The following is a 24190-nucleotide window of genomic DNA, read 5'->3' on the forward strand; positions in this document are numbered from 1 at the left end:
CCGCGCATGCGCAGGCCGCATAGTCCCGCCCTCTGTCCCCATTGGCCGGCCGGGGGTCGCACTTAGCCAATCGCGAGGGCGGGAAGGCGGGCGGAAGGCAGCGGGGTCTGCCAAGATGGAGGAGTACGCGCGTGAGCCCTGGTGAGTTGGCGCCCGCGGCACCGGCGGGGCCCGGTTGTGGGGGTGAATCAACGGGGTTAACGGGAACCGGGAACGGGGAATAACGGGATGGGAACGTGGGGAGGCCTCCCTGCCGGCGGGGGGCATGTGTTGTGTGTGCAATGCGGGTGTGTGACCTTGGCGGGGCCCCCCTGAGGCAGCGGCTGGGCCCGCGGCCTGGGCCCTGCAGCCGGGCCAGTACCGGGCCCGGCGGAGCCTTGCTGAGGGGGGAAGCACCGGGGATGCTGCTCAGCCCCTGCTCGGCTTCACGCCGCCTCCGTCGGTGCGGTGTGGCTGAGCCCGGCCGCTCTTCGGCTGTGTCTGGAGCAACGGCGCAACGTAAAGCGTTTCGTGTGGTAATAAACCGTCCCAACGGGAGGGGAAGCTCAGGAGCGGCCCCTCAGCTCCACTGACACACCGCCGCGGGGCTCCCCATAACAACACCTCCCCATAGCACAGAGCGGGCCCGTGAGCAAGGTGAACGCTCTGTACCGGTTGCTGTGAGCTCCGCCCTCTCATAACCCCCCAGCACACGGTGGTCATTGCCCCACTCTCTCTGTGCCCTCTCCCGCGTGCCCGTGCTGAAGGTGCCGCTGTAGGACCGGCTGTAGCCGCTGCTGTGCGCTGGGCATGGCCCGCAGGGGAGGCAGGGGCTTAGGGCTGAGGGGGGTAACGCGTGGATGAAGTGGGGCTGAGGTTTGGGCAGCCCCGGCCTGTCCGCTGGGATGAGCCGGTTGTGGCGAGCCCTGGCTGCGGCGTTCCTCACCTTTGAGCAATCTCTGCTGCCACTGGGAAGAGGAATGTGTGTGGGGCCAGGCTGAGAGAGCTGGGCTGGGTCAGCCTGGACAAGAGAAGGCTCCTTAAGGGGAGACCTTAGAGCAGCTCCAGTGCCTAAAGGGGCTGCAGGAAACCTGGAGAGGGGCTTTGGACAAGGGCCTGTAGGGACAGGCCAAGGGGAATGGCTTTAACCTGCCCGAGGGGAGACTGAGATGAGCTCTTAGGCAGAAGCTCTTCCCTGTGAGGGTGCTGAGGCGCTGGCCCAGGGTGCCCAGAGAAGCTGTGGCTGCCCCATCCCTGGCAGTGTTCAAGGCCAGGTTGGACACAGGGGCTTGGAGCAAGCTGCTCCAGTGGAAGGTGTCCCTGCCTGTGGCAGGGGTTGGAGCTGGATGAGCTTTAAGCTCCCTTCCAACACAAACCAGGCTGGGGTTCTATGATTCTATGAATCCGACCTTACCTTGCATGCAGCAGCAAGCACGTGGTTTCCTTCCTGTGAAAGTTGCCCTTAAAATCAGGGAAACATCAGTGACATTAAACTTGTAGGTAAGTGATAGATTAATAATGGAATCATCTCTTTTATTCTCTTCCAACTCTTTCCCCCACCGGGCTCTGGTGCTGCTGGGACTGTGGGTGCTTAGTGTCAGCTCTGGGATGCACATGGAATGGTTGGGATGGTATCAAAGAGGTTTCCTCATTGAAAAGCTGCTCCTGAGGGTGCTGGAGGGGGTTTCAAAGGAAAAGGAAGAACCCCAGAGGGAGCAGGTAATGAGCTTGACACTGAAGCAGGGTTAAAGAGAGGCAAGTGTGTGATTGGGGTCTGATTAATGAAGCTCCTGTAAAGAACAGTCACTGCTCAATTGGGATTCTCTGACCTTGTGGGCAAAGGGAGACCACTTTCCATAATCCGTTTGGATTTCCAGAAGGCCTTTACCAAGAGCTCTGTCAGCAGGTTAATGAAGGGGAGCTTGTGAGGAGATTTTTATTCATAACAGAGCCGATCACAATCAGGAGGTGGGGAGAGGAACAAACCATCATCAAAACAGCCCTGAGAAGAAAGGCTTCGGTTGCTTTTCATCTTGGCATCTCTGCCAACAGAATGTGCCTAGAGCCTCTTCCTCATCATTAAAAGAACAGGGTGAAGGAAAAGAAAAGAGGGGAGAAATGTAAAAACAGGGGAAAGGGAAGGAAAATGTGATTTGGTGCTAAAGAATTGAGTTGAAGCTGGAGGGGATTTGTGGGGAGCTGAGATGAAAGCCTGGTGCAGGCAGAGTGACAGGAGGAGGGGGATGTGTGAAGGGATAATGTGTGATCCTCCTCCTGTGTTCCAAATCAGTGTGGGGCTGGGCTGCTGCTGTCACTGGTGGCACTGGGGTGGGGTTCTGGTGCTTCAGAGCAACCAAGTGATGCCAAAGCAAAGCAAGTGACTGATGCCAAGAGGGCATTTCCCTTCCTTTGGAGGGTTGCAGAGCTGGTGATGCTCTGCTTGCTGTGAGGGAGACGTTCAGGGGTAGGTGATGGAGTGAGGAGAGGCTGTGCTGGGGGCTGCAGGTTTGAGACATTGATCTCAGGAGGAAAAAAGACATCTCATGACAAAAGGTAGTGACAGGACAAGGGGGGGTGGCTTCAAGCTGAGAGAGGGGGATTTACATTAGGTACCAGCATAGAGTCACAGCAACCCAGAGTGGTTTGGGTTGGAAGGGATCTTAAAGCTCCTCCAGCTCCAACCCCTGCCACGGGCAGGGACACCTTCCACTGGAGCAGCTTGCTCCAAGCCCCTGTGTCCAACCTGGCCTTGAACACTGCCAGGGATGGGGCAGCCACAGCTTCTCTGGGCACCCTGTGCCAGCGCCTCAGCACCCTCACAGGGAAGAGCTTCTGCCTAAGAGCTCAGCTCAGTCCACCTCCTAAACCCCGCAGTGCTGGGCTTTGCTGTCAGATTTTGATTGAAGATGAAAGCCACGCAATAACCTTGTATTTTGATGTCACCGGCAGTGGTGACAAGAGCAGGTTGGTGCTCACCTGGTTTTGGAGTCCAGGTTAGTGGTGGGGAGTTACAAAGCTCTAGTGCTTGGTTTGAACCCCAAATTAAAGCTCGTCTTACTGGTGTTCAAAGGGTTTGCTGTCAGCAACGTGCTCTTTGTTGCAAAGCTTTTGCTTGTCGACGGGAACCGTTTGATGCTCTGTGTTGTTGGAGTCACTTCAACCTCCAGCAGGGTCTGTGTTTAGTTTGAATGCACTTCAAAGAGCCAGGATGCAGCAGGAAAAACCTTTTCAGTTGAACAGAAGATGCCTTTGAAGTCTCTCATTTAACGAAGCAGAGCTCAGGAGGAGCCTGAGCCGTGGAGGTGCTTTGAGAGCTGAGCCTGCTTGAATTTACCCCTGCAGTTTCCTGAGAGAGCAGTCAATGTAAAGCTCTTTACACTCCCTAAGTAGGACAGGGCTGGAATTCTGCAGCAGGTTTCCATGCTGGAAACGTGTCTCCTTGCCTTGTGTGAGGAGCTGAGCTGGAGCTGACACTGACACTCCAGGGAGGTGGCTCCTTGGGCTCTCCGCAAAGGTCGAGTTTGTTTTCCTATGGGATTTATGACTTGTTGGCTGGGAGGCCATGCAGCTGGCAGGCTGGGCTGGCACCCCAGTGCAGGGGCAGTGCCTCCAGTACAGTTTCTTGCACTATGTCCCATGATGTAATTTAGTGTTTTCATCCTTCTCTCTCTAGTCCCTGGAGGATAGTGGATGACTGCGGAGGTGCTTTCACCATGGGAGCCATCGGAGGTGGCATCTTCCAGGCTATCAAGGGCTTCAGGAATTCCCCAGTGGTAAGCCAAGTCATTGCAGAGCGTGCTCAGAGTGCAGCCTGCTCGTTTCCTCTGCCCAGCAGCAGGGAATGTGCCCAGCTGAAGGTACAGAGGAGAAATCCCTGGGAGTGGGGCTGCTTTAAAACCCACGTGTCATTAATCCAGATCTGAGGAACAGCTCAGGGTCCACATGCGTCCTTCATCTTTCTGGGTACAGGGGCTAAATCTTCACAGAATCCCAGCCTGGTTTGGGTTGGAAGGGACCCAAAAGCTCATCCATTTCCACTCCTCTGCCATGGGCAGGGACACCTTCCACTGGAGCAGCTTGCTCCAAGCCCCTGTGTCCAACCTGGCCTTGAACACTGCCAGGGATGGGGCAGCCACAGCTTCTCTGAGCAACCCATTCCACTGTCCCACCACCCTCATAATGAAGAGCTTCTTCCCAATATCTCATCCAACTTTTCCCTCTTCCAGTTGGAAGCTGTTTTTCCTCATCCCATCCCTACAGGCCCTTGTCCAAAGCCCCTCTCCAGGTTTCCTGCAGCCCCTTTAGGCACTGGAGCTGCTCTAAGGTCTCCCCTTAAGGAACCTTCTCTTCTGCAGGCTGAACCAGCCCAGCTCTCTCAGCCTGACTCCAGAACAGAGCTGCTTCCGTTCTCCATCTGACCGGCAGGAATGACTGAATTAGGGACAACCAGTGAGCCTACAGCTGCCAGCTGAGCATAGTGCTCCTGCTCTGTGGGCATCTGAAATAGGGTTGAGGTGATTGTACTGGAATAGACCCAATGGAAACAGGACATGCCAATGTGTGGTTTTCCTCTAACACAGCCCATAGTGCTCTTCCTCCTGATGGATTTCCCTGTTGTCTGTGGACAGACTCTCCTGCCTGTGGTTACCTGCACCAGATGCTGCTGTTGGCTCCACTGGTGTGCAAAGTGTGCCAAGTGACCCAGCACCAGATAGGAACAAAGGAATGATGCACCTCGAAAATAAACAAGCTTCTCTTGCTGACCATTAAATGTCCTCTTCAACCCCTGCAGGCCACTCAAACACACTTTGATCTCAAAGTGGTTCAAGCCTGGTGCTGTAATTCCTTTCTGTAGTTGACAGGGATTTAAAAGGCTGTGATAACAACTAAAGTGTGTGGAAAATGTGTTTTCTATCAGCTCCTGCTCACAGCTGCCTTGGAAATGGGTTGGGCTGGTGGCAGCTTTGTGCTGTACCCAGTCAGATGGGCTGTGAAGCTTGGCTCTCATTGTAACTGTTGTTTCTCTTTTCCTGTAGGGTGTAAACCACCGGCTGCGGGGCAGCTTGACAGCAATTAAAACAAGAGCTCCACAGCTGGGAGGTGAGTGATTGGGAAGCTCAATTTAGAGGCTGAATTGCTTCTCTTGGCTGCTGAGACGAGGACTAAATCACTGCAGAATCCCAGCCTGGTTTGGGTTGAAGGGACCTTAAAGCTCATCCAGCTCCAACCCCTGCCATGGGCAGGGACACCTTCCACTGGAGCAGCTTGCTCCAAGCCCCTGTGTCCAACCTGGCCTTGAACACTGCCAGGGATGGGGCAGCCACAGCTTCTCTGGGCACCTTGTGCCAGTGTTCCAGTAGCCTCATGATGAAGAACTTCTTCCTAATATCTCATCAAACTCTTCCCTCTTCCAGTTGGAAGCTGTTTCTCCTCATCCCATCCCTACAGGCCCTTGTCCAAAGCCCCTCTCCAGGTTTCCTGCAGCCCCTTTAGGCACTGGAGCTGCTCTCAGGTCTCCCCTTCAGGAGCCTTCTCTTCTCCAGGCTGCCCCAGCCCAGCTCTCTCAGCCTGGCTCCAGAGCAGAGCTGCTCCAGCCCTTGCAGCATCTCCATGGCCTCCTCTGGACTCGCTCCAACAGCTCCACGTCCCTCTGGTGCTGCTGCCCCAGAGCTGGATCAGGGCTGCAGGGGGGGGTCTCCTCTGAGCACAGCAGAGGCGGGGAATCCCCTGTATAAACTCTTGTGTGTGTATTATGATGTGTGACCTCTTAAATAACATGTAATGTAATGTGTGTTGCCTGGTGAGCTGGGAACTTGTCTCAGCGTTGCTTTTACCCTGCGTTTGGCTCTTTGCTGGGATGTGTTTCCGTGTCACATCCAGCGCTGGTGCTGCGCCACCTCTTGGTAATGTGCCTGCAGCTCAGTTGGCTTCTCTGCTTTCCCTCAAGTGGCTCTTGCGTCGTTTCTCACAGGGAGCTTTGCTGTCTGGGGAGGCCTCTTCTCCATGATTGACTGCAGTATGGTCAGAATGCGGGGGAAGGAGGATCCCTGGAATTCCATCACCAGCGGAGCCCTGACTGGAGCCATATTAGCTGCAAGAAGTAAGGAATTGAGGCTATGGATTGAAAAACCTCTGTATTATAAATGTTCTCATCACTGTAGTGAAGCATCTGTGATACCCAAAGGGGAATTTCCTTTCTCAGAGAACTGGAAAGATAATCGGAGGCTTTTGTCCTGTGCTCAGGGAAGCAACAAGTATCCAGTTCCTTTGTTTCCGTGGAGGGGGAGAGTTGCTCAGTCATGATCCTTTTATTGGTGATGCCAATGAGGCTTCGTGGGTGCAAAATGACTGCTTCTGAGTCTGCTCCTAGGAGAGAGAATAACTGAAACAAGAGCTAAATGTGCAAAGGGGACTCAAAGGTGGTGCTTTGTGCTTTTGATTTTTAGACGGCCCCGTTGCCATGGTGGGATCTGCTGCCATGGGAGGAATTCTCCTGGCTTTAATCGAAGGAGCTGGAATTCTCTTGACAAGATTTGCCTCCACACAGTTTGCAAACGGTGAGGAGCCCCCGGGATGTGGTTTCACAAAGCTGTTGTAGCACAGCCTTTACCAACGCACCCTTGCCACTCGCTGCTCTGACCACAGAGTCCATCTACTGCACTGGTTGTGAAGGCTGTAGGAAGCCAGGGAGGAGGCGGATGGATGAGCCTTCCCTCTGGGTGGCTGGAGGCTGAAAGCAGCGGTGGCCCAGCTGCCCATGTCCCCTGCCCTGTCCCTGGTGCAGCCACACAGCCTGAGGGTGGTGGCAGCAGCAGTACTGCACTCAGCACTGTGTGACACACAGGTTTGAAGGAGCAGCAAGCAGCAGGCTGTGGGCAGAGGAGTGGTTCTGGCAGGTCCCTGTGGTCTGTGAGCAAGTGTGTGGGTAACCCCGGGTTAAAGGAGGTGATAGAGATCAGCAGATGGAGACAGAGGAGAGATTCCCAGGAGTTAGTGGTGGTTTTTCAGTAACTTGCTTCCAAACCAACATCCCTGTTTGTTTTTGCTGAAGAAAACACAAGCTGAGGGTTCAGTTGGCCGAGGTGGAACCTGTTTGTGTAAATACTCCCTGTGTAAAATACTTCACCCTCTGTCCCCCACTTTACTTTGGGAGGAATACAGCCAAACCCACTGGTGTTGGAAGGCTGAGGAGCAAGCCACAAATTCCTCAGGGGCTTCCTGGCCCAGGCTTGTTCCCTGCTGCCCTTTGTTCAGTCTAAACTGTAACAATTTCTTTTCTTACTGCAAAGACGTTTTGAAGTTCATCTGCTCTGGAGCAGGAGTTTTCACCTGGGTGGCACAGCTTATCTCTAAGCCCAGCACACAACCCTCTTACTGCTTCCCTGCAGCGGCATGGCCGTGAGCGGCCTCAGGAAGGCAACTCCAGGCGATTGGTTCCATTTCTGGCTCACTTTGTTGGCAGGCGAGTTTCTGTGGCTCAGCCTTCGTGGATGGTGAAGTTCAGCTCGAGGGTGACAAGGAAAAGGGTTCCAGCTGCTTTACAGGGCTCTTAGTAAAGGAGGTAAAAGTCCAGTCCTGAAGCTCTTAAGCATAGAATCCCAGCCTGGTTTGTATTGGAAGGGACCTTAAAGCTCATCCAGCTCCAACCCCTGCCACAGGCAGGGACACCTTCCACTAGAGCAGCTTGCTCCAAGCCCATGTCCAACCTGGCCTTGAACACTGCCAGGGATGGGGCAGCCACAGCTTCTCTGGGCACCCTGGGCCAGCGCCTCAGCACCCTCCCAGGGAAGAGCTTCTGCCTAAGAGCTCATCTCAGTCTCCCCTCTGGCAGGTTAAAGCCATTCCCCTTGGCCTGTCCCTACAGGCCCTTGTCCAAAGATCCTCTCCAGGTTTCCTGCAGCCCCTTTAGGCACTGGAGCTATTCTAAGGTCTCCCTGGAGCCCTCTCCTCAGAACTCTTCTCCTCCAGGTGACCAAGCCCAGCTCTCTCAATCTGTCAGATGCACAAAGCAGTTCAAATGAAAACAAACCCAAATGTTATTGGCTCCATCAGTCTGCAAAGAGATGTTTCTGGACACAGCCACTGTGAAGGCGCTCCCAGCTGTGAGGGGGGAGTTTCTCCTGGCTTTGCTATTAACTCTTTGCCTTTTCCCCTCTTGCCTTGTCACAGGCCCCCAGTTCTCAGACGATCCCTCCCAGCTGCCGCCCGCCCCCTCTCCCTCTCCCTTTGGCGACTACAGGCAGTACCAGTGATCCTCCTCAGCTCCGGTTCTCCTCGGCTCTCACTTCCAGCACTGGCAGCCCCAGCTGTGCTACGTCTTCCCACCAGTGGTTAATCTGACACAAACCATGCCAAGAGGACCTTCAGCACTTCTTGGTGTCGAGCCACGCAGGAGAACTTGTAGAAGAGGACAGGTCTATTTATTCGTGATAGGTTCCATTGCTGTCATGTTAATGAGTGTCTGGTAGAATACACGGAGGGTTCAGACAAGGACCAAGTGGAGTCTTGTCATCCTTTGGACACAGACTGCAGTGGAAGCCTCTGGAGTTTTCCCTGGGATGTGGCTCTGAGCACCCGCGTTGAGCACAGCTGGAATTGAGCCTCTTCCCCACTGGATTTAGGTCGCCACCCGTTTATCAGCTTAAGGAAAAGAGTTTTATCTACACCCAGTTTTCGATTCCTAAAGTGAGTATTAGCAGGAGAATGCGCAAGCTAGTGAAAATTCCTTCCAGCAACACATATTCCGGTGCTGTTCTGTGTTTTCCACACTGCTCCCAGCCCCAGCTCTGCAGCTGAAGCCGAATCTGCCTTTTGTGGATCTGCCTCCCTCTAAACCCTGAGGCTCTGAGCCTCTGTTAGCAGGAGGTGGCAGCAAACTAATCCTGCTCCTGTGCTGCTGCTTCCTGGGGCCTCCCAGGACCGTGCAGTGAGCCCTGCTCAGAACACATGCAGGGCTGTGGGGCCAGAGCTGCCCTGGGTACCCTCAGACCCAGTCCTGAGCACAGTTAAACCATCTGCTTTCCAGTTTGGAGGCACGTTCCCTGTGCCAGCAGGTACCAAATGAGACCCGGTGGGGTTTGCTGTTCGTGCTGTCCTTGCTGGAGTAGCTGTGCTCCAAAAGACCTGGGTCATGGCACCTGAGCAGCTTTGTGGCTTTTCCTCTGCCCTGCAGGGAGCTTGACCTTTGCCAGGGAACCCAAATCAGGCCCTTGTAGTAGGAAGAGAGGGTGGAGGTAACCCAGAAGCAGCACGGTAATGGCTGCCAAAGGGCTGAATTGGGATTATACAATGTGTAAGTGCAAATCCTGCCCCTCTCCTGTGTCCACCATCCTGGAAAAGGGACGGTTTCCTGTTCCCAACCCCATGACCATCCTAAAACCGCTCCAGGGTTCCCAGCAGTTGAGTCTCTGGTACCTTCCAGGTTCATAGAGCTGCTGGTGGTGTGTAACCTCCCAAAGCCTTACACAGTCTGTGGCTGTCTTGGCTTTGCCACTGACCTGGCTCCTAAAGGCAGTTTTCCTGCTCTGTGTCACTTGGGCAGCGCTCCTGGCTGCAGCTGAGACCCCACTGTGAGTCTCAGAGAGGATTACACCCTGCCCCATCAGCTCTAGAGCATCCCCCATGTGTCCATCCCTGTGTCAGTTGCCATGTGGTTGCCTCTGTGTGCAGGGTCAGTGTTCAGATCCCACAGCTCCTGCTCTCATGCCATGGAGCTCTCTTAGGGCTGCACTGGAGGGGAACTGTAGGGCAATGGCTCTTACCCTCAGACCTCCCATGACCATATGCACTGGCCTGTCCCTCACATGAGCTTCTGCATGACAAGAAGCCTCTGATTTTGGGTGTCCTTCATCCCTCACCAGCAGCATCCTTTCTGCTGTGCTGATCCCAGGAAGAAGGGCATAGAGTCCCATTAAAGCCATTCCCCTTGGCCTGTCCCTACAGGCCCTTGTCCCAAGCCCCTCTCCAGGTTTCCTGTAGCCCCTTTAGGCACTGGAGCTGCTCTCAGGTCTCCCCTTCAGGAGCCTTCTCTTCTCCAGGCTGACCCAGCCCAGCTCTCTCAGCCTGGCTCCAGAGCAGAGCTGCTCCAGCCCTCGCAGCATCTCCATGGCCTCCTCTGGCCTCGCTCCAACAGCTCCACATCCCTCTCGTGCTGCTGCCCCAGAGCTGGATCAGGGCTGCAGGGGAGGTCTCCCCAGAGCGCCGCAGAGGGGTAGGATCCCCTCCCTGCCCTGCTGCTCACGCTGCCGGTCCCAGCAGCAGGCAGGGCCCAGTGCCCACAGGAAGGGCTGTTTCCTGCCCTCTCATCACTGCAACACCCAGGACTTTCCTGTTTTCAGTTCAGCCGTTGGGGCTGGACTCTGCCCCAGCCCCACACGGATGTTCCCGGTGCTCATCCCAGAAACCACCCCCCCAAAAAGCAGAGCCCGACGCCAGCAGCACAACACTGAACTATTGACCTGTTTATTTCAATCAGCTACAGCAGCTCTACATTGCCCTGCCCCACTGCCCTTCCTCCCCTGCCACAGCCAGCGAGGGGGCCGAGGGCACTGCGGTGCCCGCAAAGGCTTCTTAAAGCATAGTATTAAATATTAAATAGTCTCTCCTCTGGTACATTACTGTGTCAAGAACAAACAGAACAGATAAAGGACAATTCAAACTGGGGCTGTGTCTGTGCCCGGGGCTGCAGCACACACTGGGGTTGCATGCTAGGGGGGCTCAGGGGACCCCGGTGCAGCTAACCCAGGGCTGGCTGCCAGTGCCCTGGTGGTGCAGGGGAAGGGGGGTGAGGATTTGGTCACTTTGCTAAGGAATTTGTCATTTAGCTTTAAAAACCCACCCCCCCCCATGCCAAGAACCAGTAGCCCCAAGAACGGTTTGGAGTCTTTGAGTTTTTAGCAAAGACAAAAGAGTTTAAAAAGCACTTGGGAAGCTTGGACTAAAACCAGGCGCTCTCAGAGCAGAGAGTCGTCTGTGCACCCCCCTTCGAGTCCGTAGCGAAACTCCTGGAGGTTGGACACGCCGTAGAAGTGGACAAAGGCTGCGGCCACCACGAGCACATGGAAGATCTGATGTGACTGAAACTGGGGAAGGGGGGAGGCCACTTAGAGCAGACCCAAAGGAGCACCAGGGACACCCCCAGCTCCCCACCCTTCACCCCATTGACCACCTCGTCCCTGCCACTCACCCAGATGTCGAACTTGCCCGGGAAGAAGCGCTCGGGGATGCGGGCGGCGTAGAGCCCCGCGCCTGTGATGTACATCACGGCCATGAGGAAGAACCAGCCCATCTGGCCCACGGTGGTGGCTTTGACGAAGCCCTCGGCGATGGTGAAGTGCATGGTGGGCACCACCCCGCTCAGCCCCAGCCCCAGGAACACGCCTGCGGTGGAGAGGAGGGATCAGCACCTCACAGAGCCCACCATACACAGGCATGGTGCTGCCAGGAGGTGCCAGCCCTTCGGCTCACGCCAAAGCCTCACAAGCACAAAGAACACGGCAACCACAGCTCTCCCTATGAGGAGAGGCTGTGCCAGAGGCTTTGCATCAGTGAAGCTGCCAAGAGTTCTGCCCAGAGGGAAGAGCCACCCCATGGTGGGATCTTCCCAAAGCCCTCCCGGGGCTGGGGCTGCAGGGGGAGGACGGGGCAGCTCCTACCTGCTCTGGTCTGCCTGTGCTTGGGGGTGGCGAAGCGGTCCCACTGCGCAACGATGATGGCAGAGATGCCCAAGACGCAGACGATGGAGAGGTAGATGAGTCTTGGCTGTGGGGAGCAGTAGAACGAGTAGTAGAGCCATGGGACGAAGCTTCCCATGATCAGCAGTGCAATTCCTGAATAATCCAACCTGCAGGTGGGGTGCAATGAGAAGGGAGTCACAGGGGGGCAACAACACCCACCCTCCTCTTCGTGTGCTCTTGATAACAGCATCGGTACCCAAAGTGAGTCACTGCGGGCCCATGCCAAGTGTCCAGGGAGAGGAGGAGGTGGCACAAGTCCTCACACATGGATTTGACTCCATGGCAAAGTACTTTCAATCAACCAGGATGTCCCTGCTGCACAGTGTGTTCTGGAGCCATGATCCCACAGGATCACTGGGCTCTGTGCAAAGGACATTGCCCAGCAAACAGCACCCAAGTAACTGCCTCAGACAGCTTTGTGTGAGCAAGGTCGATCTGAGGCCTGGCTCTGCCTGCGCACAAGGGCTGATGTGAGCTCAATTGCAAGAGCAGCCCCGAGTGTCCCTGGGGAGAGGCCCTGACCACTGCCCAGCCCAGTCACTGATGGGAGCCCCTTGGGTTTCTTCCTCTCCATTTGGTTTCAGGCCAGACTGGATCCAAACCAGAGATTCAAAAGCATCCAGTAAACTGGAAAGCACTGAACTGGCACATCCCAGCAGTGCCCAGAGAGCCTGAGAGCCCCCAGTTTGCTGCTACAAGGGACACAAAGGCTGTGGGTCCTGGGGTTTATCATTGCCTGAGGGCCAGCTCCAGAGGGCTGGAGCAGCTCTGCTCTGGAGCCAGGCTGAGAGAGCTGGGCTGGGGCAGCCTGGAGAAGAGAAGGCTCCTGAAGGGGAGACCTTAGAGCAGCTCCAGTGCCTGAAGGGGCTGCAGGAAACCTGGAGAGGGGCTTGGGACAAGGGCCTGTAGGGACAGGCCAAGGGGAATGGCTTGAACCTGCCAGAGGGGAGACTGAGATGAGCTCTTAGGCAGGAGCTCTTCCCTGTGAGGGTGCTGAGGCGCTGGCACAGGGTGCCCAGAGAAGCTGTGGCTGCCCCATCCCTGGCAGTGCTCAAGGCCAGGTTGGACACAGGGGCTTGGAGCAAGCTGCTCCAGTGGAAGGTGTCCCTGCCTGTGGCAGGGGTTGGAGCTGGAGGAGCTTTAAGGTCCCTTCCAACCCAAACCATTCAATGGTTCTATGATTTAAAGCCCTCCTGCACAGGGCAGAGACCCCCAGCACCCAGCTGTGCCTCACTCCAGATTCAGTGAACTTTCCCCAGGGATAAAAGGCAGCGCTTCCCAAGAGGAAGTACTGTTGGATCCCAAAGCCTCTCGTGAGGCTGCACAACCCCTTGGGCTGACTCACTTTGAAAAGGTCCGCGAGACCTTCTCCGAGTGACAGTAGACAGTGTGGAAGAGCCAAGAGAAGCTGAGGCAGAGCACTGCTCCCAGGAAGAACATCCCAAACACCACCTTCTCCTGGAGAGGAGCCATGAAATACATGTTGGGCCGCAGCATGGTCAGGATTCCCAAGCACAGGAACAACACAAAACCTGCAGGGAACACAGCACCGTTTCAGAGCGAAGCTCGCCTGATGTTTTCCTGCCTTCCCCAGGGCACGTTTCTCCATCCCCCTCTTACGGAACATCGGCAAAGCCACCAGCAGTGCCTGAGCCCAGCCCTGGGGTCCCATTGCAAGGCAGTGCCTGGTCTCCACCCCCGAGGCCCCAGCACCTAGCAGATGTGTCCAGATGTTGCCCGTCTCGGTGTGTATCCGGAAGATGCTCTTGAAGCAGGCGCGGAAGCTGGGCATGGGCGGGCGGTGGCCGTGCAGGAGGTAATCGTTGTCCTTCAGCCAGTCGGGCAGCACGTCGTAGGGGATCACCCGCCAGCGCCCTTCCCACACCTGCACCACGACACGAGATGCTGCTGGCCCTGGAGCTGCAGCCAGCCTGAGGTTCACATCCACCCACCCCTGGAGCCCAAAGGCCCGCATGGAACAAGCCCAGGAGGGGCTGAAAATGCCCTGGGATGCTCCTCAAGGAGAGGAGGTTTGGGTTTCACAACCCATGGGAGCCCTTAAACCAGCCGCATCCCGGGATTTGCAGCCTTAGTTTTAACCCTTCCACAGCCACTGTTCTCTGCAGGGGGAACTCCCATTCCAGACTGGAAAGAAGGAGCCCTGGATGGCCCTCAGCTCATGACACTGCTCACCAAACAGCAGTGACCGCAAGCACCGGCACACAGTGAGACCAGTAACGGGTCCCAGTTAGAGGAGCACAGACACACCAGGACTGCTCCCAGGTCACTGCTTGTCCTACACGGCTGGGCACAACCCCCAGCATCCCCTTCCCACGCCATTCCCAGGAGATGCTGCAGGGAGCAGAGCCGGAGCACTCAGACACAGCAGCGTGTCCCAGCCCTGCCCAGCATCTTCAGCCTAGGGTTTAGGGCATCAGAGCCTCTTTAACACCCCCAAATCAGGACTTGGAGCTGGCTACAGCCTCCTGTACCTTGTACACAAACTCTTCCATCTTCTCCATGGCATGGTGAGCCTGCAGGGGCAGCGTCAGCACACGGACCACCTCCTCCTCTTCCTCACGGGCCGCTGGGCACGGCGGGTCTTCAGCCTGGAGGGGAAATCATTGCAGGCCATGGGAGGAAGAACAGCGCGCGGAGAGCAAGGAGTCCCTTCTGCGAGCACCCAGGGCCCCATCTCATCCAAGGGGACAGGCAGGACCCACTGGTCACCAGCACTTACGCAACAGACGGGGCAACACTTACGCGGGCAGAGTAATCCCAGGTTTATCCTTGCTGGAAGGCGGGATTACCGGGGGGGGATTTGCACCCAGGAAACCCCTCCCTGTGCTCCGCTGTGAGCCCAGCACGGAGCCGAGCCTGCAGCTCCCGGTGCTCCCCCCGGGGCCAGGCACACTCTGCCCGTCCCGGCTCCCCCGTTCACGTGTTTGGGAGGTGATTCCCAGCCCTCAGGGCCATGGAAGAGCCGGGGACCGAGATCACCCCGAGCAGCAGCAGCGCGTCCTCACCCCCACACGGGGCTGCCACCTCCCGGCCCCCCGGGGCACCCCTAAGGGCGGTGCTTACAGCGGCCGAGCCGGCGGCTCCCTGCTCCCCCTTCTCCTCCAGCAGCGGCCCCAGCTCGGCCAGCTCCAGGTGCGCTCTGTCGCGGCCGGCGGCGGCCAGCGCGGTGCCCGGCCCGGCGGCGGAGGCCTTGCGGGACGCCATGGGGGGGGGGGAGCGGTGCGGGCCGGGTCCTCCGCGTCCTTGTGCCGCCGCGCTGCGGGGGGGGGAAGAGCAGTGAGGTGAGGAGCGGCCACGGGGGACAGCGCGGCCCGGTCGGGAACCGGGGCCTCGGCCCGGCGGCACCGCGACAGTGACAGAGACAGCGACAACGACAGCGATAGCGGCAATGATAACGACAGCGACAGACCCGGCCCCGCCGCACTCACCGGCCGCTACATCCCGCGCAGGGCGGCGGCGGCGGCGGCACCGGAAGCGACGCTGAGGGACCCGGGCAGCTTCCGCCCCGAGCGGCGCCGACGCCCCGCCCCTTAACAAAACAGCGCTTTCTGATTGGTCACAGCCGCTGTCTGTCTCTCCCGCCCCCGCTGCGATTGGAGGAGCAGCCCCAGCTGCCCCGCCAGCCTGGCTGCGGCCTTGTCTCTGTGGTCGCGCACTCGGCTGCCCCCTACTGGCGGGACGGCGCCGGGGCCGGTGATGGAGCCCGGTTGAACGGGGCAGAGCCGGGAAGGGGGGGGGGCCCTCCCCGGCCCCCGCTGTCTGCGTGTCCCGGTGCCCGCAGCAGGGCTCCACCGAGGGCTTCCCCGCAGCTGTAATTGATGCCCGAGGTCCCCCCCGCCTGTGGGGCCCGGCTCGGCTTTCCCTGCCCCGGCTTTGATTACCCCCGTTAAGGACACCCGGGGCCGCCGGACAATGGCGGATCCTGTTCCCCATCAATCATTCATGGCCCAGCCGCGGGAGGGGGCTTCTCCCTTGGCAGGGAGCTTCCAGCCTTCCCGGTGCCGGTTGGAGGCCCCGCAGGGTGAGTGATGGTGGGGTCTGGAGGGTGCCATGGGGATGGAGGGGATGCTCAGGGGGTCCAGGCTCTGCTCTCCCCTCCATAGGGACCAACGCTGCCGTGAGCCCCCCCCACCGGTGTCCCCATGGGTGTCCTGAGCTGCGTCAAGTACCTGATGCTCATCTTCAACGCGCTGGTGTTTGTGAGTCCCCCCACGGTGGTGATGGGGACCCTGCGGAGGCCACAGCACCCCCGGTCCCCATGGGGTGCCTGGGGATGGTCCCTGCACCCCATAACCGCCACCCATCCGCAGGCCGGGGGCACGAGCCTGGTGGCCGTGGGGCTCTGGGTGGCCGTGGACCCATCCGGTTTCCAGCACATCGTGGCTGCCAACGGGGTGCTGAGCGCCGGCGCCTTCCTGCTGCTGGCCGTGGGCACGGCCCTGGCGCTGCTGGGCTTCCTGGGCTGCTACGGGGCCCTGCGCCGGAGCCGAGCGCTGCTGCTGGGGGTGAGTGGGGTGCGGGGGTCCCCATTGGAGCCCACGTGTGCCACATCCCTCCCAGAACCATTGAATCAATGGGGCTGGAAATGCCCTTTCAGCTCATCCGGTCCAACCCTTACCCCAGCACTGCCAAGGCCACCACTGACCCATGGCACTGAGGGTGTGCGAACACTTGCAGGGACGGTGACTGCAGCCCTGCCCTGGGCAGCCTGTTCCAATGCCTGAGCACCCTCTGGGGGAAGACAAAGCAGCCTCCACCCCAGTCCCCACCTTGTGTAGAGCCCAAAGGATGTGAAGAGCCACCAATGAGGGTCACTGGGTTGTCCCTTGTGGCATTTCCAAGCTTTTCCCTCCCGCCAACAGTGAGGGTCAAAAGCCCCTTTCTTGTCCCCCCCGTGCCCCTTGGTCCCGGGGCACAGGCAGGGCTGGCTGCAGAGGAGGGCAGGAAGAGCTGGAGCGGGGCTGGTTTCTGACGCCTTCATCCTGATGCTTCCCAGTTCTTCATCCTCGTGAGCCTCATCTTTGTCACGCAGCTCGTCGGGGCCGTTCTCTTCCTGCTGCACTGGAAACAGGTACCGGCCCTTCTCCTCCTGCCGTGGTTCCTCTGGGTCTGCTGTGGGAGCAGCCTTCGTCACCCTCATCTTCATCACCCTCACACTAGGTGGTTGGGTCCCATAGGTGGGTTCCTACATTCCATAGAATGGGGCTGGTTCAAGGTGGGCCCCATCCCTGGTACCCACAGATGCAGCCAGAGCTGCTCCTGTCCGAGCTGCGGAGGAGCTACCGTGGGGACGACGGTGCCGAGGTCTTCTCCACAGCCTGGAACACCCTCATGGTCACGGTGAGCACCCATAGGACCTGCCAAGGGTGACCCCAGTGCTGGCCTGTTCTGTCACCTCCCCGTTGGCAGCACGTTGATGGCGTTCCCCTTCCGTTCCAGTTCTCCTGTTGTGGTGTTTTAGGACCTGAAGACTTTGGGAACGGTTCCTGCTTCCAGGAGCTGCACCCAGGGACACCGTGGCCACGCGTGTGCTGCACCCGGGATGGGCTCCTGCAGGCAGGGGAGCTGCTGGGCTGGGAGCAGTGCTGGGACCGGAGCCCTGGGTACATCCACGAGCAGGTGGGGCACTGCCTCCATCACCACCTCATCCTGCCCGCACCTTGGTCACGCTCTGAGCTCCCGGCCCCATTGGGAGCATGAGGAGCCCCTCCAGCATCTCCCTCCTCCAGGGCTGCTTCTCCGCCTTCGGCCGGACCTTGCAGCAGTTTGTGTCTCTGCCTGGGATCTGCAGCCTGGTTGTGCTGGGCATTGAGGTGCTGCGTGGGGCTCTCTGGGGGTGAAGGGACCAGGATGGGCTCTCCCCGGCCTCTGGCTGCCATAAGCACCCCCAGAAAGTGCACACGGGGTCTGCCTCAGGGTGTAAAACCACCTGGGGTGAAGGATGGGGGGGCTTTGACCTGCTCCCCCCTCCTGTCATTGCAGATCTTTGCCATGTTCTTTGCCTTTTGCCTTTACTACAACTTCGACTGAGCAGGATGAAGCCCAGCAGAGACCAGCCCCAGGGCTGGAGCCAGCAGCAGGAAGGATGCTCCAGTTCCTGGTGTGTCAGAGCACAGCTCTCTCATTCCCTCTTACCCCAGGTGGGCAGGAGCCTTCCCAAGTCCCATCTCTGCTCCTATGGACACAGAAGGCTGGGCCTGGCTCACGGTCCTTGGAGCAGGGACAGGACATGGGTTAAATGCCCTGCAGGCAACTGTGTGGAGCAGGAGGCTCTGGAAAGAGGTGTCCTGCCCCTCAAAGCTGTCCTTCATCCTCCAAACCCTCTCCAGCTGAGGGGTGCTGGTGCCCATCTCTCCTCCCCAATCCCACTGCCAGACCTGTGGGCATCCTTTGGGCTTTTCCTCACCCCACTGCACTGGTGCCTGTCACTGATGAGACACCACATCCAGGCACAGCTGCATCCTCTAACGTGGTCCAAGCTGCATCCAGAGTCTAACACAGCTCTGGAAAGCCAGAATTCTTCCAAGGGTCAGGAGACTGAAGCTTGCAGGAACCGTGTCCTTTAGTCCCTTCAGTGTCAGGAGGAAAACAGGAGAGTAAAATAGAAACCAAAACACTTGGTGCTGTTGTCAGTTCTCTGAAAGCTGGAAGGCAGAAGCTGAAGCAGCACTTCCCATTCCCCTTTGCTTTGGGATATTTGGGATAAACTCCACCCAACAAACCAGAAACCCAGGTAGAAATTAAAACTTTGTGGTTTATTTACACAATGGAACATCCCACAGGGATAAAACCCTAGGAACCAGAACAGGAAAAGCTGCTGCAGCCACCGTTCAGCTCCACCGCTGAGGCCCAGCTGTGCAAAAAGGGCAGAGCCACAAGAACAAACCCCACTCAGGATTCCAGGCGAGGGCTCTTCTCCTCCTTGCTCAGACTGCTCCCTTTCCTCTTCTGGGCAGCAGCTCTCTCGGGGGCACGCGTGTCACTGGGGTCCAGCTTCTCTCCCAGAGCCTGTGATAACAGGAGGAGGAAGTGACTGTGGAGCTGGGCCTGGGGAATCCGGAGCAGCCTGAGAGGGGATCCCATCAATGCACATCAATAGCTTAAAGGTGGTGCCAGGAGGATGGTGCCAGACCCTTCCCAGTGGTGCCCAGGGACAGGACAAGGAGCAATGGCCAGAAACGAACCACAGCAAGTTTCACCTCAACAGGAGAAAGAGCTTCTTCCCATTGAGTGTGGCAGAGCACTGGGACAGGCTGCCCAGGGGGTTGTGGAGCCTCCTTCTCTGGAGACATCCCAAACCCAACATTAGAATCATTAGATTAATCTAGATTAGAATCAGTAGAATCATTAGATTCTAATGATCTTAAATAAAGCATAACCAAATTCAACCCATCCAAACCACGGGATAGAAGGGGAGGGAAGGGGAACGCTGCACAAAGTGACTGTGAAAGGCAAACTGGGATAAGAAGAGCTGCTCACAGCCAGAGCCACCCTCAGCTGAGCACACGGAGGGTGTTTCTTACCCTCTTCTGCTGGCTTGCATACTTCTCAGTCCACTCCCTGGCATTCAGCAGGAAAAGCTCCTTTTTGTACTTGTACTCTGAAGACTGAACATAAGGCAAAGAGAGATTTGACTTCATGCAAACATCACACCAAGAAGCTGGGCCTAAGATCTTGCTTTGGGACCCTTAAACCAGATCAAAACCCCTACGAGTGCATGGCACAACACATGAAGTGACTTTTGCTGCTTGCTGAATGAACACACGCTGCTGTTTGCACTGGCAGGACAAGAGCTTTACATCTCTGCTCACCACTGCAGAGCCCAGCTCCACCTGCCCCAGCTGCCTCTGGGAAATACAGGCATGGCCCCAGGCCTGGCCCAGAGCAAGCTATGCTGCTTGTGTGTTAATCCAGAGCAGGGGAAGGGGAAGCACAGCCTGAACCTAACACCCTGCTCCTCCCCAGTCTGTGCCTGCAGCTGCAGGAGAGGAAGAGGAAGAGCTCACGTACTATGGATGCCATGAGAGGGTCATCGGGGTTGGGCTCTGCCATCAGCAGCTGTATGGAAGTCAGCAGAGTGGAGATGTTCAAGGAAGGTGTCCATGCACCCTGCAAGGAAATGGGGTGAGAGAAGCAGTTAGAAAGAACCACCCCCTGCAGTCCTGATCCAGCTCAGGGGCAGCAGCACCAGAGGGACGTGGAGCTGTTGGAGCGAGGCCAGAGGAGGCCATGGAGATGCTGCGAGGGCTGGAGCAGCTCTGCTCTGGAGCCAGGCTGAGAGAGCTGGGCTGGGGCAGCCTGGAGAAGAGAAGGCTCCTGAAGGGGAGACCTGAGAGCAGCTCCAGTGCCTAAAGGGGCTGCAGGAAACCTGGAGAGGGGCTTGGGACAAGGGCCTGTAGGGACAGGCCAAGGGGAATGGCTTGAACCTGCCAGAGGGGAGACTGAGCTGAGCTCTTAGGCAGAAGCTCTTCCCTGTGAGGGTGCTGAGGCGCTGGCACAGGGTGCCCAGAGAAGCTGTGGCTGCCCCATCCCTGGCAGTGCTCAAGGCCAGGTTGGACACAGGGGCTTGGAGCAAGCTGCTCTAGTGGAAGGTGTCCCTGCCTGTGGCAGGGGTTGGAACTGGATGAGCTTTAAGGTCCCTTTCAGCCCAAGCCAGTCTGGGATCCTATGAAACATGCCCATGGGCTGCCTAGAGAAACCTCAGGACTGGCAGCATTTAAACCTCATCTGCTTACAAGCTGCCTCAGGATGTGCAGCACTTCAGCTCCCACTAAAACCCTAGCCCTGCTCTTAACACCCAGGCAGTGATGGCCTCTCTGAGGAAGCCTGACTGATGCCACATCCTCCCTAGCTCTGCTTGGTGGGACCAGGGTAACCCATATCCACAGAACCACCTAATGCTGTTTGACAGCAATCCTTAAAACCTTGGAACCTTCTGTGGAGGAAAGAAGGTCATGTTCTAGTCTGCAAGCTCAAAAGTTTATTCCCGTGCTCCTGTGTAAATAAGTCAGTAGCAAACAGACATTCAAGAAGGGTTTTACAAGAACAAGACAAGGAGGTCACTGTTGTGCTCAGGCCCAAGGAGCTCTCTTACCTTTGGTGGTAATTTAAGAACATCCAGGCAAATCCTCCCAGCAGAGTCGATGTTAGGATGATAAATCGGGGTCAGAAAGCGAATCTTGGGGGGCTCAAATGGGTACCTTTAAGGACAAGTGTCAAGAAACAGAAAGTTCCCTTCCTCTCTACACCAGCACCCAATAATGCCATCATTCCCTTCCCTGGCCATGTAGTAAGGGACATCCTTCCCCACAGATGCCTGGAGGAGGTAAGGCTCTGCCTTCACCACATCCCACTAGCACACCCCTGGGTAGCTTCCCACAAAGCAAACAGGGGAGGAAGCTTTCCACTCATGAACAAGCTCCTTTCCAGGAAGCTTTGAGGAGGCAGAGATCTTGTCCTGGTGCTTTTAATCACACGCTAGAGAATGTCCCATGTGAAACAACCGCAGCAGCTCATGGAAATCAGCTGATGACATTCCTTAAATGAAGGGTCTCACCTAACCCACCCTGTTCCTTTCACCTCCCAACAACGAAAGACGAAAAGGAAGCACGTGCAGCAAGGACCTTACCCCAGTTGACTGAGAGCAGCACTACCCCAGCTGCCTCACTAGATGTCGTTGCCCACTCACCTTTCAGGAACACGTATTTCCAGGTCAAATATCCCTTTCTCATACGGTGTGCCTGCACCTCCTACGATTTCTTTAGAAGCAAGATTCAGACAGAAGCGTTACATTCAAACCCACTGCAGTTCATCCAACAGCATCTGTAGCAGTTACAGAGCCCTTAAGCTCAAGAGCAAGGCATAAAGATGTCATTTGCGAGACCAGTTCCACCCCATGGCAATCAAAACCATTGGCCAAGCTTACAGAAAGGCAACACACGACAACCCTACAACCCCGAGCCTCCACGTAACCCATCAAGCGGGTACCGTCCAGCAAACCCAGGCCCAGCAGCAAACTCCAGCGCATCCCTTCCTCACAGCAGCCCCCCCCGAGGGCTACGTACGTGCTCGGAGCTCATCCACTCGGTTTGCCTCTTGCCAGCAGGTGACGCCCGGAGGCGGCTCCGTGGTCAGGAGCGAGAGCTCCCTCTTCAGCCGCGATGCTCTCTGCATCGTGGGAGACTTGGAGGGGGCAGACCGGGGGTTATAGCTGCCCAAACGGGACGGCAACAACAGCACTCAATAACAACGCTTAATATTGAGAGCTTCCTCCTGGCTAAGGATTAACCCAGCTCCAGGCTGATGGGAGCCTGCTCCCAGCTGGAGGACGGGACCCAACCCCAGCCTTTATCACCCCTCTGAGCCCCGCAGGCCCCAGCTGAGCCCAATAAATCCCCCCCCCGGAGCACCCTTACCCTTCCAGGACCACCCCCTGCCATGCTAGGACCTCAGAGGGGCTTTAGATGGGGTCACCCACCCGTGCCCCCTCCCTGCAGCAGGCAGGGCCCCTCTCCCCAAAGCCCACCCCCCCTTTCCCCCCCCGCCCCTCCGTGTGCAGAGAACACCCCAAAGCCGCCCCAGGGGTGGGACATTACAGGCAGGGACCCCCCAAGGCAGAGCCCTCCTCATCTCATCCGCAGGGACCCTCCAGCAAACATTAAACACACCCCAGGCCTCCCACCCGAGGAAGGGGACCCCTCAGGGCACAGCGAGCTCCACACAGGCTCAGCGCACTATGGCCATGGCCTAATCCTGCCCCCCCCCCCCCCCCACCGGACTACCTCACCACTCCTCAGCCTGAGCACTCCTCTAGAGGAGCTGAGCCCTCTCCCCCCCTAATTACCCCTCTCCCCTAATTACCCCCCCTAATTACCCCTCTCCCATAATTACCCCTTCCTCACACGCACCCGCGGCCTGAGGCGGCAGCGGCGCGGCGCGGGCAGCAGGGGCGGGGCTTCCCCCGGCTCCTAGCAACCGGGGAAACCCCGCCCCCCGCCGGCGCTGATTGGGTAAGACGAAGCCACGCCCCCTGAGTGGCGGCGTTTCGAACTCGAGGCGGAGGTGAGCTGCTATTGGAGGAGAGCCGGGGGCGGGATCGGAACCGGGACCGGACCGGGCAGGGACAGTGAGCGCTGCCTGTCAGCAGCAGAGCTGCGGTCAGGGCTTGTGTGGCAACCTCTCGTCGAGGTGATGCGCTGTGGAGAGCCTGAAGCCAGGAAACCCTTGAGGTAAAGCCCAGCTGTCCGGTTTGGGGCCTGAACCCCAGCCTGGTTCGGGTTGGAAGGGACCTTAAAGCTCATCCAGTTCCAACCCCGGGGCCGCGGGCAGGGACATCTTCCACTAGAGTAGGTTCTAAGTGTAAGTTCTAAGGCTGATTGATGTAGGGATTGGCGCAGTCATTCCCCCTTGAACTGCAGCAGCTTTCCCAGCCAAAGTGCTCAACTCACACCCACCCAAATGGCTGCGCTGGGTGATCCGGCCCCATTCACCCCACAAGGAACAGCTTTAGCAGCCTCATAAAAGATGATCTGGCTTCTCCTGTTCCCCAGAACATGCATCAGCATCATGGAGACAAACCCAGCTGTGTGCCCAGAGCCCATTGCAACCCCCTGGGAACTGAACCCTGAACACTCTGGGGTGTGGGATGTGGAGCTGTTGGAGCAAGGCCAGAGGAGGCCATGGAGATGCTGCGAGGGCTGGAGCAGCTCTGCTCTGGAGCCAGGCTGAGAGAGCTGGGCTGGGTCAGCCTGGACAAGAGAAGGCTCCTGAAGGGAAGACCTTAGAGCAGCTCCAGTGCCTAAAGGGGCTGCAGGAAACCTGGAGAGGGGCTTGGGACAAGGGCCTGTAGGGACAGGGCAAGGGGAATGGCTTGAACCTGCCCGAACAGGGGAAACTGAGCTGAGCTCTTAGGCAGAAGCTCTTCCCTGTGAGGGTGCTGAGGCGCTGGCACAGGGTGCCCAGAGAAGCTGTGGCTGCCCCATCCCTGGCAGTGTTCAAGGCCAGGTTGGACACAGGGGCTTGGAGCAAGCTGCTCTAGTGGAAGGTGTCCCTGCCCGTGGCAGGGGTTGAAGCTGGAGGAGCTTTAAGGTCCCTTCCAACACAAACCAGGCTGGGGTTCTGTGACAGCAGCAGGTGAAGTTCCAAATCATGACAAAAAATGCTTCTATTTACAGGCTCCCTGTGCCAGCGCCTCAGCACGCTCACAGGGAAGAGCTTCTGCCTAAGAGCTCATCTCTGTCTCCCCTCTGTCAGTTTAGAGCCATTCCTGTCCCTGGTGGCTGCCAAGTTGAAGAAGGACTTTCCAACTTTAATTCTTCCCTTCTTGCTGCAGATGACACCAGTGACCCAATGGAAACGCAGGTCAAACATGACCACCCCAAAGAACACATTCCAAAAGGAAACGTGGCCAGAATGACAGAACAAACCCACATCCCAGCTGGGTTCACCTCTTTGGA

At 57.6% G+C, this 24190-nt stretch overlaps 4 protein-coding genes across 6 annotated transcripts; 2 read left to right on the top strand and 2 right to left on the bottom strand.

Annotated features, from left to right (window-relative positions):
• The first annotated feature begins 92 nt into the window (after nt 1-92).
• TIMM17A (translocase of inner mitochondrial membrane 17A) lies at nt 93-10283 on the top strand. The gene is made up of 6 exons (XM_080633016.1): nt 93-141; nt 3653-3752; nt 5016-5079; nt 5951-6079; nt 6426-6536; nt 8149-10283. Exons 1-6 carry the CDS (start codon nt 116-118, stop codon nt 8229-8231), a joined length of 513 nt encoding a protein of 170 aa, XP_080489142.1. The 5' UTR covers nt 93-115; the 3' UTR covers nt 8232-10283.
• A 134-nt stretch (nt 10284-10417) lies between these two features.
• ADIPOR1 (adiponectin receptor 1) lies at nt 10418-15224 on the bottom strand. 3 transcript variants are annotated; one of them, XM_080633014.1, is made up of 8 exons: nt 15164-15224; nt 14799-14991; nt 14207-14323; nt 13428-13599; nt 13060-13246; nt 11634-11821; nt 11165-11358; nt 10418-11060 (listed from the first exon to the last, which is right to left on the bottom strand). In XM_080633014.1, exons 2-8 carry the CDS (start codon nt 14937-14939, stop codon nt 10932-10934), a joined length of 1128 nt encoding a protein of 375 aa, XP_080489140.1. In that variant the 5' UTR covers nt 14940-14991; nt 15164-15224; the 3' UTR covers nt 10418-10931. The 3 variants fall into 3 exon arrangements, with proteins under 3 accessions (XP_080489140.1, XP_080489139.1, XP_080489141.1); XM_080633013.1 differs by having other exon boundaries at nt 13335-13599; XM_080633015.1 differs by lacking the exon at nt 15164-15224 and having other exon boundaries at nt 13335-13599; nt 14741-14855.
• Nucleotides 15225-15877: 653 nt separating this feature from the next.
• On the top strand, nt 15878-17765 carry LOC308229084 (tetraspanin-18-like; the record flags this gene model as incomplete). Its single annotated transcript, XM_080632896.1, has 6 exons — nt 15878-15934; nt 16046-16240; nt 16732-16806; nt 16977-17075; nt 17175-17354; nt 17718-17765. 6 exons carry the CDS (start codon nt 15878-15880, stop codon nt 17763-17765), a joined length of 654 nt encoding a protein of 217 aa, XP_080489022.1.
• Nucleotides 17766-18494: 729 nt separating this feature from the next.
• On the bottom strand, nt 18495-22694 carry UBE2T (ubiquitin conjugating enzyme E2 T). The gene is made up of 7 exons (XM_080632879.1): nt 22643-22694; nt 21800-21945; nt 21424-21493; nt 20830-20935; nt 19746-19844; nt 19259-19342; nt 18495-18743 (listed from the first exon to the last, which is right to left on the bottom strand). Exons 2-7 carry the CDS (start codon nt 21906-21908, stop codon nt 18627-18629), a joined length of 585 nt encoding a protein of 194 aa, XP_080489005.1. The 5' UTR covers nt 21909-21945; nt 22643-22694; the 3' UTR covers nt 18495-18626.
• Between the last annotated feature and the right edge of the window lie 1496 nt (nt 22695-24190).

The sequence above is a fragment of the Psittacula echo genome, assembly GCF_963264785.1.
Source record: "Psittacula echo genome assembly, chromosome: 22".
In the NCBI taxonomy this organism is placed as follows: Eukaryota; Metazoa; Chordata; class Aves; order Psittaciformes; family Psittacidae; genus Psittacula; species Psittacula echo.

What these genes read in the sequence shown, in the direction of transcription:
- TIMM17A (XM_080633016.1), top strand. Translation starts at nt 116, where the DNA reads ATGGAGGAGTACGCGCGTGAGCCCTG. An exon ending in GAGTACGCGCGTGAGCCCTG is followed by an intron (nt 142 to 3,652) that starts GTGAGTTGGCGC and finishes TTCTCTCTCTAG; the next exon opens with TCCCTGGAGGATAGTGGATG. An exon ending in AGCCATATTAGCTGCAAGAA is followed by an intron (nt 6,080 to 6,425) that starts GTAAGGAATTGA and finishes TTTGATTTTTAG; the next exon opens with ACGGCCCCGTTGCCATGGTG.
- ADIPOR1 (XM_080633013.1), bottom strand. Translation starts at nt 14,939, where the DNA reads ATGGCGTCCCGCAAGGCCTCCGCCGCCGGGCCGGGCACCGCGCTGGCC. An exon ending in GTCTCGCGGACCTTTTCAAA is followed by an intron (nt 11,822 to 13,059) that starts GTGAGTCAGCCC and finishes CCCCACCTGCAG; the next exon opens with GTTGGATTATTCAGGAATTG. An exon ending in GCACAGGCAGACCAGAGCAG is followed by an intron (nt 11,359 to 11,633) that starts GTAGGAGCTGCC and finishes TCTCCACCGCAG; the next exon opens with GCGTGTTCCTGGGGCTGGGG.
- UBE2T (XM_080632879.1), bottom strand. Translation starts at nt 21,908, where the DNA reads ATGCAGAGAGCATCGCGGCTGAAGAGGGAGCTCTCGCTCCTGACCACG. An exon ending in GAAATACGTGTTCCTGAAAG is followed by an intron (nt 20,936 to 21,423) that starts GTGAGTGGGCAA and finishes TTGTCCTTAAAG; the next exon opens with GTACCCATTTGAGCCCCCCA. An exon ending in TTCTTAAATTACCACCAAAG is followed by an intron (nt 19,845 to 20,829) that starts GTAAGAGAGCTC and finishes ATTTCCTTGCAG; the next exon opens with GGTGCATGGACACCTTCCTT.